An 18138-nucleotide genomic window follows, 5' to 3' on the forward strand; every position below is an offset into this window, starting at 1 on the left:
GTTTGCTGTAAGCTCTGCCCCCCTTCTCCATCTCTCTCTCATCCCCAGTAGTCAAGCCCAGCAGATTCCTCTGATGATCTCCATGAGGCAAGACCCGAGTGGGCGTCCTGGAAGTGTCCCATATGCTGGTTGTCCACCTCGGGCTCTCTTTTCCCATTGTGGAATCCATATTCCCACTTCTCCCCACAGGGAGGAGGGTGATGTGGTCAGGGTATATCCAGTCCTCTCACCCTTCTAATGTGCTCCTTCTCAGTCTCTGTTGTCCAGCAGGGTGCTTCAGCCTTACCCTCAGGTTCTAACATCTTCACAGTGGAGTCTTTTCTATGCATAGTTGCTGGGTGGTCTTCTTGTGAGGGAGACTGAAGTTGGGAATGATCTATGTGACCATCTTGATGACAGCACTCTCCTCTTCATGATTGACTTCAAGTAGATTATATATTCCTTAACGTATTGATATATTATGTCTTATAATTTTGCCTCTCTTGGTGCTTAGCTCCGTACTGGGAATGTGGCAGGTGAACAATAGATGTGTGGTAGTTCTGTGACTAAACCCTGTGAGAAAATAAAGCGTTATAGTGTAAATTGCTGCTCCTCCATGCACACCTGCATTTGCAATAAGTATTTTTTTCCTCCAGAGTTTCTGTTGTCAGTAGCTCATAGTTATTGATTCATACTGTTTATTGGTAGTAACTCTGTGGGCTGCTTTGCTGCAGGGATAATTTGATTAGAGGTACTGCTGTTTGACACCATTCAGGAAAATGTTACACTATAAATGGTATTGGATTTGTCACAGAGTGACATTGAAGAGAAACCAGGGATAGGCAAACTAATAACATGCTAGCCTTGTTATTATAATTGGGCCTTTTGGCATTTTTGTCCACCATTTTTTATTGATATCACTGCCTTCCTAAGAGATAAGCCATGTGACCAATTTGATGACTTTTATTTGGCAAGGGCAGAAACTAATGCCAGATAAACAAGGTCATAGTAAGCTGATGTGGAGCCCGTGCTTCCAGAATACTGTGTTTCTGTCCTCTGAGGTTAGATATCTGTTTTATTTAGGTAAGGGGGCAAGATTGGAATGCACTGGAATGAAATGCTCATGTTGACAACATAAGTTTTAATGGAACTTGAATCTGACTGTGTGTGTGTGCTGTTTTTTTTTTTACAGGGAATCATCATCAAAGGACCTACCAGAGACCACAAGAAAACATGGGGAGAAGTAAGTTTCTCTTTACTTTTAAATAACTTAGGTTCTCTCCACATTAATCCACTATATCCAGGAAATTAGATTTGCAACTCAAAGCTTGTATTTTTTTTTTTTTGTGGACACCTAAATCATATTTCTGGTTAGTGTTAGAAAGGTTTCGTTTGAAGCAGGGCTGTGCCGAAAAAGACCAACAGATCACATGTTACTCACTGGAAAGGGTCTTTTGTTTCCCCTGCTCTTTTCTGGACATCTTCCAGTACAGGGAGAGAAGGCTCAAACTTGATATTATATAAACCTGCCCTAATCCCAGCTTCTTTACAACTCTTAGCAAAGTAACCCATATGCTGCTAATGGTTTCTGAGCCTTGCTGATAATAACCAAAACAAAAATATGATTGTACTATGCAACCAATGATAATAGTAAAAAATTCATCTGTGGGGTTGACTTATAAATGGCTTTGGTTGCCCCTAAAATGTTTAAGCCTGGCATTAAGAAGCATTAGATGAATTCTTTTTATTTTTCCTTTCTCATAAGGCTGTTATATGGGCAGTGAACAATAGACAAATTTAAGGTCATTTCTTTCTTAAGTTATTAATAACCAGCCACTGCAGTGACTTCATAAACAATTCTAATCAGTGTAGACCATAAAAATCTGATGCTATAAAGGACCTCAGGGGAAGACTTGGTATTGGGGAAGTATAATGAGAAGAGTACTGGACATAGGTCAAAGACCTGAATTCAAGTTCTACCTCTACTGTCTTGATCAAATCCTACTGTTCCCCTAAACTTGTTTGTTCATCTCTGAGGTGGGATTAAAAACATTCTGCACTATTAGCCTCAGGAGATTGTGGTTGTCATAATGTGATAATATATATGAAAGCGTCTTGAGAACTCTGAAGTATAATGGAAGAGTGCAGTGACGTACTCGTTGCTGTCCTTACTGTATATCTTCATTGGTTATGTCTTTCAGTAGTTAAAATGAAGTTATTTGATCAGATGCCTCTGTAGGCAGCAGGGCTGGGACCAGGGTTGTGCAAGTGACAGAGAGTGCTTCCTTATGTTTATGCTCTAGGCATCTTTCTCGCCCCATGTCAGTATGGGCCGTGGTAGGCAGCCCCAAGGATTATAGATAGAAAATATCTTCCTGAACCTTGATGAGCCAGCTTTTGTGTGTTTTCTCCAGTGCTCTCCTGGGTACTCTGGTTCTTTCCCAACCTTCACAAAAGATACAAATCTCTGATAGTTTAGAGATTTTAAAAAAATGACTAAATAAAAAAAAACTGGTCAAAGTTCTGGGACTAATCCATACCATGTCCTAACTCCAAGTCAGCTGTCAACAGAACCTTCCAGAGTGACTCATCATGGTTTGATCCTCACTTCCTCCAAGCTTCAAGTGAGTTTGGAGAATGTTGTGGTGATTGGATTTCATCATGGCCATATGGTGAAGAAAGCTGCACTGAGACAGGGCAGCATATTACTTCTTGTTTTCATTCTTCCTTTTCAGAATGGTCATCAGGTTATTAGCAGGGAGATCATTCGGTGCTTGCTTTAAAAGGCGCCCCACCAAGTATTTGTTTAAATGGTCAGGTAATTACTAGAGTTCTTGCTAAAGGACAGGGCATGGTACTGTAATCTGCAAAGATGGGCATGTTTCCAACCTGGAGATGAGATAAGGGAAGTGCTTCAAAAGAAATACTACTCTTACAAACACATGGAAGTGTGTAATAGCAGCATTTTGACTGTGTTAAGCTCTTTAAAAACATCCTTAAAATCCTGAATCTCAAAGAATCTATCCTTTACACTCTAAGCTTTACTTAGTTCGTCTGATTATACTTGTTAATTGCTGAAAAAAAGGATGCTTAGTGAAAAAAAAGGTGCTTCTGTGGGCTCTTTTTTTCCTTTTCTGGCAGTGTACAATGGAGTTTTTAGTAGATTCGGCAAAGATTCTCACAAACATAGCTCAGTGTGTCATACAAAGGGACAGCAGAGGAAAATATCACAAAGACATGGCACTAGCCTCATTAATTAAGGAGCCATGAAAACAAAGAACACAGCTGGGATACCATACAGTATAGATGAAAAATTAAAATGAAATTGAGGTGAATTTCTTTTAGTATTCTTTGATACTGGATGAAGAAATTATTTATAAATATGTTAGAGGAATCATTCTTTTATTTATGTGATATGAAAAAATTCATAAACAAATTCTTACAAATTGTGTCCTTGGTATGTGGCATTGAAATCCCATTTACTATATAGGGATTTAGTATTTAGCTAGAATTTAGTATTTAGGACTTGGATATATAATTATTTTGATATTAACAAGTATTTGTAGAGCATTTCATAACTCGTACATATTTCTCCTTCATTATCTTATTTGAGTTGTAAGAGAACCCTATAATGTAAATAGGGATTATTATCTTCATTTTATGTATTATAAAACTGAGGGTCATGAGAGAAAGTCTTATCTAAAGTCCACAGTTTATAAATGAAGAGTCAAGACAAACCTAGGTTTCCTTATGTCATATCCAGTTTTTATTTTCTTCCAACGAATTGTATTCTGAACACCCTAGTCATCAGCGGTGTATAAAGTTGATTAAAAACTTAGGAGCTATCTGATGCTGTGAAAGGTATGGAAGAAAATATTTTCTTAGAACTACGATGATATTCATGTTTCTCACAGCATGGGGGAGTGGGCAGATAGGAAAAGAGAAATGCCTCAGTGTTCATCAACATTTATGGTAACAGCTAAAACACGTGTGTCAGATAGTAGAGTGCCTCAAATATCAAAATCCTCTGAGCAGGGCTTCCCTGGTGGCGCAGTGGTTGAGAGTCCGCCTGCCGATGCAGGGGACACGGGTTCGTTCCCCAGTCCAGGAAGATCCCACATGCCGTGGGACGGCTGGGCCCGTGAGCCATGGCCGCTGAGCCTGAAGCAGCAGTAATTGGCAGTCACCAAGCTAGGTGACAAGATAATTCAACTCAGAAGCTTGCTGTACACAGCCCACAGCAGGAGGTGCCCAAAGTAAGGGGCCTAAGACACCACTTCTGTGGTGAAAGTCAACCTTCTTGATTGATAGGTTTTTATATTTGTGGTTCTTCATAACACAAAGAATAAAATACAGCATGGAATACCAGAATAGCATGTAGACGACAAGGGAAGATGCTGTTACAAAAAAACAATAGCATGTATAAATAAAACTATGTGTAAGATTTTAGTAGAGAATTAGCATTTTCACAAAGAAGAGAATGTAAGGATTTTGCAAATATGTATATATAGGCTTACCAAATATTATGTACATAATACTAGAGAGTATATATCAATAATCATCTTCAGATGGAAAGTAAAACTTTATCCTACCTTTTCATCCCCGCCCCTACCCCTACCCTCCCCGCCCCGAATAACTGGTACATTCACGATAAAAATGACAAAAGTCTCAGTATTCCACAAAGCAATTTCTTGGGAGATGTCTTGCTAAAAAATTTGGGGGTTGTTGTTTTTGTTACAATGTTTGAGTAGAATTTGACTTTGAATCACACCTATTTTCCATCTGATTTTTTTCTGTCAGAACACACTTCCTGCATATTTTAAGTGCTATAGCAGCAATTTATGGTATTTATTACTCTAATAGGCAGTTATGATGGCTAATTTCACTGTCTTTACCTTAATAACAAAGCTTCTGGAAGAAATTCATCATGTTTCCTCAATAATAGCAAACCACAAGATGTTCCTACTCGTCTTTTACAAAATAGGAATAATATTTAGCCATGAATCTTCAAACTGATTAATTTTGCTTTGTTGTGTAGAAAACAATATCTGGAATAGCTGAATGATAGCAGGCAGACAGGTCTTATTTGTGAAGAATAATTAACATAAAAATATAAAGATACCTTAGCATTTTTTCTGTTTCTCCTCTTTCAGTATTTAATCTTTGGAGATAGCTTTTACCTAGCCTAGTAGGTAACCCTAGGTCTATAAATTCTTAATCTGCAAAGTCAGTTTCCATCTTCATTTTCCATGCTTAATGGTAACATGCCCTTGATGTCCTAGTATACGTGAACATATTGTTGTGCTGTAGAGAAACAGAGACAGTGCTACCAGTTACACTCTTTTTATTATTATTAAAACATAGCAGCATCATTCCTTTGGGTCACTGGATGTACTTGGCTCCTTTAGTTCAAAGAACCCAAACATGTCCCCTCCACTTACTAAGACTTAATAGAAGGAAAGATGGTTTATAGCTACCACAGTAAATTTCTAAGCTCTTTGAGTCACTGCTGAACTACTGTTCAGTTGAGGCCAATCCTAAACTTTCATTCTGAGCATACAGCTCCATGTTTTCAAACAGGGAATGAGTGTTCAAACTGACAAGCCTTGTAAAGTGACTGTCTCGTAATGTAGTGCCTAATTTTATTTGACAGCTCCCAGGTTTACAGTTCAAGTGAAGGCACACATTTAAAGACAATTATTTCATTTTCTGGCCTATATTAAATCTGAGAGCCTCTCTATTATGGTAGCATATTCATGCCTCTGCAGTTCAGATGATGTCACCAATTTATCGTAAACCCTTGTCTAGCTTCATAATTTTATCACAGTAAAACAAATCTGCTTGGGGTTGACAACCGCCATTATTTTTTCCTGGCAAGTTTTTCCCATCAGAAAAGAGCTTACTATTTAAGGGTCAGGCTGCTTTTTTTTTTTTTTTAACTCATTATAGTGCTTGATGCTTTTTGTCTTTGATGGAATCCTCTTTCCCTTTTACCTATTCAAGAAGAAAATAACTTTGGTACGTAAGTTTAGAATGGTTTCTCAACCTTAGCACTATTGACATTTTTTTTAAAAAATTGAGGCAAAACACATAATGTAGGCAAAACAATTCACATAACATAGAATTGACCATTTTAAAGTGTGCAGTTTAGTGGCATTTGTATAGTCACAGTATTGTACAACTATCTTGTACCAAAACATTTCCATCACCTCCGAGGGAGACCCTCTACCCATTAAACAGTCTCTGTTTCTCCCTTCCCAGGCCCTGGCAACCTGTGATCTGATTTCTAGCTCTATGGATTTACCTATCCTGGATATTTCATTTAAATGGAATAATACAATATGTGCCCTTTTGTTGTGTCTGGCTTTTTTCATGTAGCATAATGGTTTTTAGGTTTATCCACGTTGTATTAGTACCTTATTCCTTTTTATGGCTGAATAATATCCCATTGTGTGAATATACTACAATGTGATTAGTCATTCATCAGTTGGTGGACATTTGTGTTGTTTCCACCCTTTGGCTATTCTAAATAGTGCTACCGTGAACCTCGATGTACAAGTTTTTGTTTGAGTATCTGTTCTCAGTTCTTTGGGGCATACATGTAGGAGTGACTATTGACATTTGGGACCAGGTCAGTCTTCGTTGTGGGGCCTCTCTCCACTACATGCCAGTGGCACCTACCCCCCAAGTTGTGAGAATCAAAAATGTATCCAGACACTGCCAAATGTTCCCTGGGGTGCGATGTCTCCCAAGATTGAAAACCACTGATTTAGAATAAAGGGAAGGAAATCTTTAGAGATAAGCCATAATTAACATATTATGATTTTCATAGAAGTAATTCAGGTCTAAAGGAGAGCACTAGAGTTGGCCCTCTGTGTCTTCAGGTATCCACAGGTTCCACATACATGGATTCAACCAACCATGGATCAAAAATATTGGAAAAAAGTAAAAATTCCAGAAAGTTCAAAAAAGTGAAACTTGAATTTGCTGCATGCCAGCAGCTATTTACATAGAATTTACATTGTGTTTCCAACTATTTATGTATCACTTACATTGTATTAGTTATTATAAGTAATGTAGAGATGATTTATAGTATATGAGAGGATGTGCATAGGTTATATGCAAATACTATGCCATTTCACATAAGGGACTTGAGAATCTGCAGAATTTGGTATCCATAGGGGGTTCTGGAATGAATCCCCCATGGCTACCGAGGGACAAATGCATATGGTTGTCAACAGAAATAATCAATAAACTGATCTATGATAGGAACAGAAAGAAGTTTTATTTGAGCCAAACTAAGAACTGAAGCCCAGTAGACAGCAGCTCAGGTAACTCTGAGGAACTAGTCTGAAGAAGCATGGTTTTCAGCACAGTTTTATATCTTGTCAGAACAGAGAATATCAAAGAAGTCAGGGATCCATTCCTTCAAGATTTCAAAACAACAGCCACAACAAATCAGCATATACACAAGGATTCAGTATGGCCTTGGCACCTGGGAAGGGAGTCTTATCACTGAAGGCATACCAGCATTGGCGACCCAGGAAGGGAGGCATTTCACCTTTATTTTTAACATGGACATTTTTTACTTCTGGCCAGTGCACCCTTTTCTTTAAGGATTAAGGCAGCTGTACAACGCATGTTTGATAGGCCACAAACAGGCAGTTTTAGTTAGCATAAAGTTCGAGTTAAATCATATATAAGCCAGAATGACTTTCCCATACCGCAGTATGTGAAATTTTCTTCCATTATGGTTCTAGAAACCAAGGTGCAGTCCTGGTCCTATAATCAAGCAGCTGTGTCTTTGGATAAGTCACTTAACCTCTGGATTTCAGTGTAAAATGAAGGGATTGAGATGGATCAGTGGTTTCCAGTGTTGCTCAGTGAAGCACCAGGTTTTCTAAAGGGGTCCCTGAGGAGCCACTATGAGAGAAGGGGAGGAAAAGAGAGCTCCTGGTATGTAGTACCTCCCCTTCAGACAGAGCAAGCGAAAGTTTGAATTCTATCATGTCTAGAGCAAATTCACATATAAATAACATTGATTTCACCAGCGAAAAGTCATTTCTGAAATCCATGTGCTAATTAACAAAGGCACTAATTTGTCCATGAGACGCCATTTCTGAAATCCACCATGCTCTGCTGTTTGTGCACAGAAGAGAAAGATAGCTGAATACTATCTTTGAATGCTGTCTGAACAACCACCTCTGAAATGTGGCTTTTTGATTAAATGTAGTATGTGTTCTATTAGAACAATTATTCACTCCTAACATCTAGATTACAGCTGACTATCACATAGATAATACCATACTGTCTATGTTGACAGATTGTGAAGCATTGATTATAACATAGAACTATGTATCTAAAACTATATTTCACATTTGCTGAGTCTCTCTACATGCCTTTCCCCCCATTTAAATGGTGATTGTTATAGTTGTTTCCATTTTCTTCCATATGGGACAGAACTGTAATCAGTGTAAATCAGATCCATAAGCTAAAAACAAAGTTTTATGGTCGTGACAACTATAAACTCTAAGACTAATGATATTCTTGTTGATAATAGTTGAGGCACTAGTGATAGGAGAAATACCTATCTTTGGAATTCCCGTGTTTTCATGATTCCACCTGATCGTGTGCTTAATTTTGTGCAAATTAGACCATTTTCTAATTCCATATTTGTTTGTTTCCTGTGGGTAAGGCACAGCCCCTAGTCTATAAATATCATGTGTTAGAGTACCATACTGTACATTTAAACCAGTTATTGCAATTGCTATTAACTTGATTGCTGTCATCCTTATTTCATGAAGAATTCTTTTTGATAAGGCGTTATGAATTGTAAAACTCCTTCAAAGAAAATTTGGCCTTTTACCTTCCTTTATGGGAGAATCTATTAGATCTTTTCTCTGTATCTCATTATTCCTTACAAAGCGTAAAATTGTTAGACAAGAGACATCTGAATATTTGATGTAAAATTTGGCTTTTAAGAAAACCATATTGAGTTAGCAAGACCCAGTCGGCAGGGGGGAACCATATTTGTTTTGTTTTAAAAAAATATTGGCTTTATAGACGTACGTTACCTGTTTTGTCTTCTCTCTTATAGAAATCCATTTCTGGCATTTTCTCCACAGTTACTCCAGGAAACCTGCCTGTTATCATCTGGCGTTTCACTGCATACCTCCAGTAGCACAAAGATATCTTTTTTTAAAGTTTTAGTTAGTGATCATAACCACTACATTGTCCTTAAGAAGCAGGTTCAGGATATTAAAGATATTAATTACTTCTTCTCTCAAACCCTGAGACTCCCCACTCTAACTGGCTCAGTCTTGTAACTTCACATTATTTTTCAAATATCTCAGTCCTTGAGTGGGTTTCAGCTTCCTAATTCCTGTGAATACATATACTACATGCCATTCTAACTAAGCTGTAAGTTTGTGACAACCTGTTTGGGCACATGAGCACCACTGTACAACAAATTCTGAATTATAAACCTACCTGCTATGAAAAAATTAACCTTTAATTTCCACAAATAGGTTACAGTGGTGAAATACAATTGGGAAATAATCTGATTTTTCCACCTCCCTAACTAATATAAAGATAATCCAAATAGGATCTTTTTATTTTGCATAATATTGGTTTTTAGGAGGTGAAATGTCACTTTAGAATTCTAGTGAGACTTTGTTTTTCTAGGGAAAGTTATATCCATCAGTCTGATAAGAAATGCCTATTTAATACCCATTTCGGCAGGAAAAAAACCTTGAAGGCATCGTATGCACGCACAACTGAGTAAATGATGGTATCAAAATGGCTTAGAAGCAAGAAAACAAAGAATTATGAGTATGACACTTCATAAGATTTTCTTTTATAGTATATAAATCTGAGCACAGGATTTAGTGCGCTTCTTGTTGATTTTTGCTTCTTGTTTGGTTTTTTTGGTTGGTTTGTGGGATGGTGGTTGCTTGGCTGAAAAATAGTGTGTTCACATTCCCAAAGAATTTGGATGTGATACACTACTCCTACTTAACAAAAATCTTTCCAAGTATAGAACTTCACAGTTACAACTCAAAGGACCTAAAAAATCATATACATACAACACCTTAGGTTCACAAATTAGGAGACAGGCCCAGATAAATTAAGCAACAAATGCAGAATCATGCAGCCAGGTTAGTGCCAGAGCTGGACAGGAATCTGCATACCTGACTACAAATTCGGGACCTTTTCACCCTACCATACTCTTCTCTTTGCCTGCAGTTTCATTTGTTTCAATAAAGGGTTAGTGAAAGTGGTGAACGGATATTGGCTTTCTCAGACTTCAACAAGATAGCCTCAAAAGGCAGTTTTCATATGACTAACAGAAGGCTCAAATAAGTGGATAGCTTAGCATCTTATGCAGTCTTTTATGAGAAATTCACAACTAAACGAGATATTAGAGATTCATTCAGAAAAGAAACAGCTTCCTGGTCAGCATGTGGACTCATTATAGTTTCAGTCTGTGGCACACCAACGTTTACACAACACTGTCTAGGAATGAACTTTCCACTTGAATAAATACATTTTGCAGACTGCTCATGCTCACCTTTTTTAATTGTTAAAAAAAAGCTTTTTAAAAACTATTTTTATGGAAATAGTTCTAAAATAGATCATATACCTTACTGCCTTCTTAAACAATATCGTGAACATCATGTGGTCCTTTCTTGGTGACTCAGGTTCACCATCATAAACATAATCATTGATGCCTACAGCTTTGGGAGCTGTTAGTGTGAGCAGGGTTAGGACCTACTCTAAATAACCCTCAAAGGGCCTTCTGTCTGTCTTTCCTCTTGTCTTCAGATTCATCAGCTTTCACTTCTTGTTGCTGTCAGTGTGTTGATCTAGTTCAGCCCACCCCTAGTCCCTTCTACTTCTCAGCTTTAATGTGCAATGAGGCTTTCAAGTCTTATAGCCAGGCTCGTGGATGAGGGTTGAGTAAATTGATCCTTGATTAGTCTGAGGGAGCTGAGGCTCCCCTGTAGGTAAAACATAAGATAAGTTATAATGCATGACCTTGGTCATCTTTTGTTTCTAAGTTTATGAGACTGGATTTATTTGAGTGACTTCTGCATAAATAATGTCTTACTGTCCTTAATATCCACAGTGATTATGTCAAATATTGAATAGCTACCTGAACTATCAAATAACCCAAGTATCAAAGGAAAATAATTTAGTATATTTTGTTACAGCTACTCATTCATGATTCACTGAACATATATATCTGTCATGTGTATGATTCTCATTTCTTAATCTGTCCTTCTTAAGAGCTTCTTTGTGATCTATTATTAAAATTCTCATGATGATAGACTATCAGCATACATTTAATCAAAGTTGAAGTTAATAAAAGTAAACATATGAGGTATGGTAAAGGATACTTGCTTATGAGTTTCTTACAAAATCAAGTCCTTCTAAATAAGGACCAGAGATGGTCCTTAATTTACGTTCTGAAGAACTTCTGAAAGTTTTAAATCTCATGATATCCTCAAAATATTTATGACTCATCAAAGTAGGCACTATTCAACATTAGCTAATTGAAAGGACCTATGAGACTCTCATAAGGCTTTAATAACGGCTAAAGGTATGGTGCAGCAGGAGAAAGATGGCTCCTAAGGCCATTTTTAGTCACACAGGGCATGCTTTTTCTTCTAATTGTGAACAGTCGAGATACGTGCAAGATAACCTTGGACTCAGGGAAGCCAAGGCACATGTTTACTGAGAATCTTTGATACCCAATGGTCATACAGATGAAATTCGGCTGCATACCATCAGCGCAAGCCATCAATCTGTACATTTTCAATAAACAGTGTAGACAAGCTAGTACAGAGTGCCCCCAAGGGCTTTAAACAGCACTTTATAAAGCTAGTACATTTCATCCCAATCTTGACCAAGGGGACCAAACTTCTAGGCATCCCTGGAGTTAAACATACAGACTGACTGAAAGCTAACCCTATCCTTTATAATTTATTCTTTACCTTCTAAGTGTATTTTTTTTATCATCTTGGTAAATCTCTTGTTTTTCCTTTAATGGAGTAACTGCCACCATGACAGCTGTCATGGTGACAACAAATCACACTCTTGTTTATTGAGCTCCATTTTTTGCCAAGCTCTGAGCAAAGCACTTTATGTTCATTACCTCATTTATAACTATGATGTCGGTGCTGTTATTCCAATTTTATGGATGAGGAAGGGAAGTGTAGGGTTTTTGCTTTCCTCACATAGCTGTTTGCTTTAACAACTTTTTCTTACTGTCTAAATGCATAACTGATGTGTACCATTTAACAAGCTTGGAATACCAATGAGATCACATTTGTTACTCAGATTAAATAGCCACAGCCCCTGGAAATATGAGAATGTCTGTCTTCCTTCCCTGACCAATCCTATTCCCATGGGAAATTGAAGAACTCTAGGGTTGCACCTTAGGTCTAGAGGAGTACGCCCTGGGAGGAGCAATCAAGATGGCGGAGTAGTAGGACATGAAGCTCACCCTCTCCCACAAACAGAGGAGTATGCCATGCCTCCTGCACTGAAGAAAGATAATGGAATGCTAGGTGCATTTGTAGGAAGTCCCCATTCTCTCTTGCTCTTCATGTTCTTGCTGTTGTTGCTGGCGTATAGTCTTACATTAAAACCAGGGCACTCAAACCAGGCTTTCTGGTACCCAGGACAATTCCAAGGACAGTAGAGGAGTCACTTTGTGAACTGTGGCATAGGTTGCCTTTGCTTGGCTGGTAGTAATTACCAGCAGTGCCAGGAAAAGAGTAGGGCACCTTTCTACCCAGCATTTCACTCACCTGTGCTTGCTCCATAACACAGGAGGCCCGATTGCCCGGTGTTCCGGCTACCTAGTGACCCTGTTGTTCCATTTTCATCTCCCTGGCCTCTTTCCCAGGCAAGCTCACAGAACCAGAGTGGCTAACTGAGGGAGACCTTAGGATAACCTACAATTGAGGGGTGTGACTGGATGCGGGGGGACTGTACTGTATTCTTTTCCTGCTAGCTCTTATCAGGGCCACAGTAAACCCATGTGACAGGTTTCAGTAACTGTAAACTTTCAAAAGGGATTTCAGTTTCCTTCCTCAGAGAAGGAACTTCCCAGCCCATTCAAGCATGGTGTGTCAGATGTATTTGGGAGAGCAGTGGCAGGACTCCATCAGCCTCTAGAACCCCTAGGTCAGAGGTTCCCAAACTTTCTGAGTTTAAGGTGCCCTTAGTTATTGCAGAGACTTTTTCACAGCAGCCGTAGGCCAAAAGAAATGCCTAATAGTTCCATTTATTAAGTAATTAGGTCCAAACAACTTAATAGGTATTTATATCCTGACAGCTTGGTAGCCATTTGAAAAAATAATACAGACATACTTCCTTTTTTTTTTTTTTTTTTTTGCGGTATGCGGGCCTGTCACTGCTGTGGCCTCTCCTGTTGCAGAGCACAGGCTCCGGACGCACGGGCTCGGCGGCCATGGCTCACGGGCCCAGCCGCTCTGCGGCATGTGGGATCTTCCCAGACCGGGGCACGAACCTGCGTCCCCTGCATCGGCAGGCAGACTTTCAACCACTGCGTCACCAGGGAAGCCCGAGGCATACCTCCTTTTATTGCACTTTGCAAATATTGTGTTTTTTTACAAATTGAAGATTTGTGACAACCCTGTGTTGTCAGGTAATAGTTAGCATTTTTAGCAATAAAGTATTTTCTAATTAAGGTATGCACATTGCTTTTTAAAGACATAATGCTATTGCATACTTAATAGTCTATAGTATAGTGTAAAGGTAACTTTTATAAATGCACTAGGAAACCAGAAAAACTCATGTGACTTGCTTTGTTTCGATATTTCTATCTTAAATAGCCATGCAGTTACTTACTAATTGGATGTGTGTACCTGTTGGGCACCGCACTTCTCAAACCTCACTTCTTGTCAAACACAGCACTTTTTTTTTTAAATCGTAGCCGAAAATCCAGTTTCACAAAGGAAAGGAATGTAGAACTATCTAATAATGAAACTGTGAATTACCTTAAGCTCATAGTTTGTGTGGTATCCAACAGATGTTAAGTATCAATGCATTTCTCCAAAAATGTAAAATATCCTGCACATTCTTCATGAATTCACTGCAGCACCCTGGAGAGCCAAGGTGCTAGTTCCTTGCCAAGCCAAGAAGCATCTGGCTGTGCCCTCTTCCCACAACAGTAGTTGTCCAGCTACTCTCCCTCTACATAAGTATTACGGCAAATCAATGGTTCTTTCAGAACAACAAAAAACGTGCTCCAAGCAGAGCCCAAACAGAAGTACTGTACAAATTTCAAAAGGTAGTTTCTCTTGCAAAAGGATATTCAAGTGCTGTCTCCCTAGAAACTTTGCAGTAAATGTATTGATTTCATAATCATATATTAAGTTTGCGATGCTGCCTCATAATTAGAGGCATGGTCTATGGCTTCCCAGCTTCTAGTCATTCAGATATCAAGTTTCTCCCATTCTGCCTTTTCCTTTATTCCACGCTTATTGAATCATGTACTGTACCAAGGTCTTTACTAGGTATTATGAAAGACAGATGTTGGATCAAAATATTAATAATACATGGGCCTGCCCTCAAGTCTTGAGGGGGAACCAGATAGGCATACCAAAAATTTTAATAAAATTACAATATAGTTTAGTTAATTGCTATAATTGAAGTATACGTAAATACTGAGAGTCTATAGCAGCTCTTGTCTAACGAAGTGGGGAGTACAATCTGGGGAAGGTTTTTAGAGGATTTTATACCTGAATGGAATAGGAGTTTGCTAGGCAGAGGAAATATTAGGTACAGAATTATGGAGGCATAAAAGAACCTATATGAAGGATGGTAAGATTTGGTTTGACTGAGGAATAAGGTACATGATGGGTGTAGTGGCCAAAGAGATCACCCATATTTCACATCTGTCCCTTTCTTTCCCTTCCTATTGCTACCATTCTAATGCATGATCTCATTATTTCTTAACCTGGTCTGTTGTAAGTAGCCTTTTTCCTGCCTTTATCCCTCCATTTTCTCTTCATCCTACCCCCAAATCTGTTGTACTTATACATTTTTCTAGGTTATTCTCCACGAAGTATCGGTTTAAACTCTTGAATGCTGTCGAATAGTTTAAATATCTTAGGCTAACATTAAATGCCTCCATGACATGGCTATCAGGCCCCTTTCCGGTTTCATCTCCCTCTCTTCCTCTTTTGAATCGTGTACTCTGGCCCTACTGACCAGCTCATATTCCTCATTTATGGCCATAGGTTTATTCGATTTCAGGCCCTCACTCACTATTTTGTCTTCCTAGGATGTCTTTCCTCACCATCTTTGCATGCCCCAATCCTGCCAATTTTTAAAAGGCCAGCCCAAATATACTTTTTACTTGCCCTTCTCCAGGTCCCTCTCCCATCCCGAAACACACCTACCCAGTAGAAGTACGCCTGCCTGCTGACCTCAAAGAGCATCTACCTTGTTCATCTTGTGTTAGAGCTGTTTTTGTATCTCTTTTATCTTCATTATCTCTTGCACTGAAGAACCCTGAGGTCAAAGGCAGTCTCCTACTCATCTTTGTGACTTGTCATGATCTCATTGTACATAGTCTGTGTTCAGTAAATATGTCCTAAAGAAGGAATTTTGTTCACTTAGAAGAAAAATGTAAACATTTGCAACTTTAAATAATGACTGTTTCAATGAATCCAGACCCAAGATTAGAGAACTGATTAGATAAGTGGAGTAGAGATTTTCCATGTGGGCTGTTAATTTTCAGGCCTTACCATCTGCTGTTTTTCAGCAAATATATGGACATGATTTTGCCTAGATAAAGATTTTTGGCATTAAAATGTCAGTTTTAGTATGCTGCAATGCATTAAAAATATATAACATGACTACATATTTCGGTTTAAGGCAGTAATTTAGAGAGTTACTTGAGAACCTATCTTATTTCATTTATCTTTATTCTTTTGTTTTGAAGAGAAAGCATGGGTGAGAGCTATTTATTTTGAAATTATGAAAAAGCAGTTATGTTTTTTGAATTAATATACTTATTTTGTGGTCGTTTATGTGTTTACCAGACTTAGAGTTTAAATATTTTCTTTAGTAAGGGTGTTTCCTAACTGAATCTAAAGAAAACAGCTTAGGTTTTTCTTTATGTCCTTTAATGAGAAAAGAACATGTTTGATTAATACCTTAGTGTTGTGTTCTCAAAGTAAATTTACAGTCTGTATACTTGCCACATCGTGTAATCTCTGATGAAGGCATACACATGATTCTGGACAGCTGTGGGATAACCCACACCTTTTTTTTTTTTTTTTTTTTTGCGGTACACGGGCCTCTCACTGTTGTGGCCTCTCCCATTGCGGAGCACAGGCTCTGGACGCGCAGGCTCAGCAGCCATGGCTCACAGGCCCAGCCACTCCGCGACATGTGGGATCTTCCCGGACCAGGGCACGAACCCGCGTCCCCTGCATCGGCAGGCGGACTCTCAACCACTGCGCCACCAGGGAAGCCCAACTCACACATTTTGATGAGAAGGAGGTAGAGGGAAGTAATCAACTTTAGTTTCAAACATTAAGTCCAAACACAAGCCCTAGCATTGTGGAAACTGCCCAGTGTTTTAGGAAGAAATAGTCTGATCTTATCCTATAGGTCCAAGCTGCCACCTTTCTCTTTATTTTGTTTCCACATAGAAAGAATCCCAATTCTGGTATCACCCATGAGATTTCCAAATTACCTTGATGAGGAACAGGAAATACTCTGCCACAACTTCCTATTCCCTAATATATGGCAGACGGAACTAATCTGTAACAATATCTTTCCTACTGGTCAGACTCTTACTCTAGGTGGTATCTTCTAATTGAGCACATTTGGCAGGTGAGATAAAATCTGCTTGCCAGCTTATTCCATCTAGAGTTCTCTGTATTATATCATGTTGCCTCCCAGTACAAGAAAATACACAGAAGGTGTTTGTGGAATGCTCTTGGTAATTTGATTAGGCTGGAATAAGAAGGGCTGTGTCTTGCTATATTACCTTATAGTTGCTTAGCCTTCTGAATTAGCCTGCTTTCTGGTTTCAAGAGTTAGCTGCTTTCCTTCACCCCTTTATGGAGATAGTGTATATAACATTTTCTCCTAGGAGAATTTAGGTTTCTTTTTTCCTCTTAAAAGCTTAAAATACATTATTACTGATTGGCTTATTTTCAAGAAAACTGTCCCAAAAGCCAAAGATGCGTTAGACTTTATTGACATATCTGTTGTGTTTAGAAACAAGGAAGCCAGTAGCCCTGATCAGTGTTTTACTTGTCAGACCACACTGAGTGTAGAATACAATATTTCATGAGGTAAAGACGGTACGGAGACTCCTATCTATTTTATATGACCAACAGATGAAGGAACTAGACATGTTTATCCTAGAAAAGAGAAGTCTCAAGAGAAATCAGTTACTGTCTTCATGAATTAGTTGGCCTATTATATGGAAGAGAATTGTTTGTCATGGCATAAGTAAAACCAATGGCTAGGAAGTTGTTAATTCAGTGAAATGTTCCTTAAAAAGGGGCTCCACAGTCAAATATGACACATGCCTGTGTCATGTTCATTTTCTGGAGATTTAAAATATATATTAAATGCATATTAAGGGTCCTGAAAAGTCATGCAGTAAAAGATCTTTTTTAAATTTGTTAATCCCAGCATTCCATAAACACCTTCCTCAGAACTAGTTTTCTAAGGAGCTCCCATTTGAGTAGTGGTTTCAAACTGTGGGAGTGGGACCAGCAGCACCAGTGTTACCTGGGATCTTACTAGAAATGTAGCTTCTTGGCCCTACCCGAGACCTATGAAATCAGAGGCTCTGGGAGGTCGGCCCAGCAATATGTGTGATAAGTCCAGCATGGGATTCTGATGCTGCTAAACTGTGAAAAGCACTGATAGAAAATTCTACTATTACTCTCCCACTCAATAGCATCCTTTTATTTTTTTATTTTTTAAGATTTCTTCTAATGATATTTTATGACTGTGTGATTAATTTTTATCGATGGTTATTACCCTTCTGAAGTACAGAAGGAAGGAAACACTTATGGAAGGCCTACTGTAGTTTTCAGTGTAGCCATCTAATTGGTATCAATTTGGATACTTAAAAGAATCCTAAGTAATGAA

The 18138-nt window shown here is 38.5% G+C and overlaps 1 protein-coding gene across 1 annotated transcript in view; it reads left to right on the forward strand.

Moving 5' to 3' along the window:
• Positions 1-18138, forward strand: part of PRRG1 (proline rich and Gla domain 1) — a 124974-nt gene that overhangs the window by 61983 nt on the left and 44853 nt on the right. The window contains exon 2 of the mRNA XM_024747783.1: positions 1172-1222. Coding sequence (XP_024603551.1) covers positions 1213-1222 — 10 coding nt within the window. The 5' untranslated portion in view covers positions 1172-1212. The remainder of the gene's footprint in view (positions 1-1171; positions 1223-18138) is intronic.

This window comes from Neophocaena asiaeorientalis, unplaced genomic scaffold (genome assembly GCF_003031525.2).
Source record: "Neophocaena asiaeorientalis asiaeorientalis breed wild unplaced genomic scaffold, Neophocaena_asiaeorientalis_V1.1 scaffold615, whole genome shotgun sequence".
Lineage (NCBI taxonomy): Eukaryota > Metazoa > Chordata > Mammalia > Artiodactyla > Phocoenidae > Neophocaena > Neophocaena asiaeorientalis.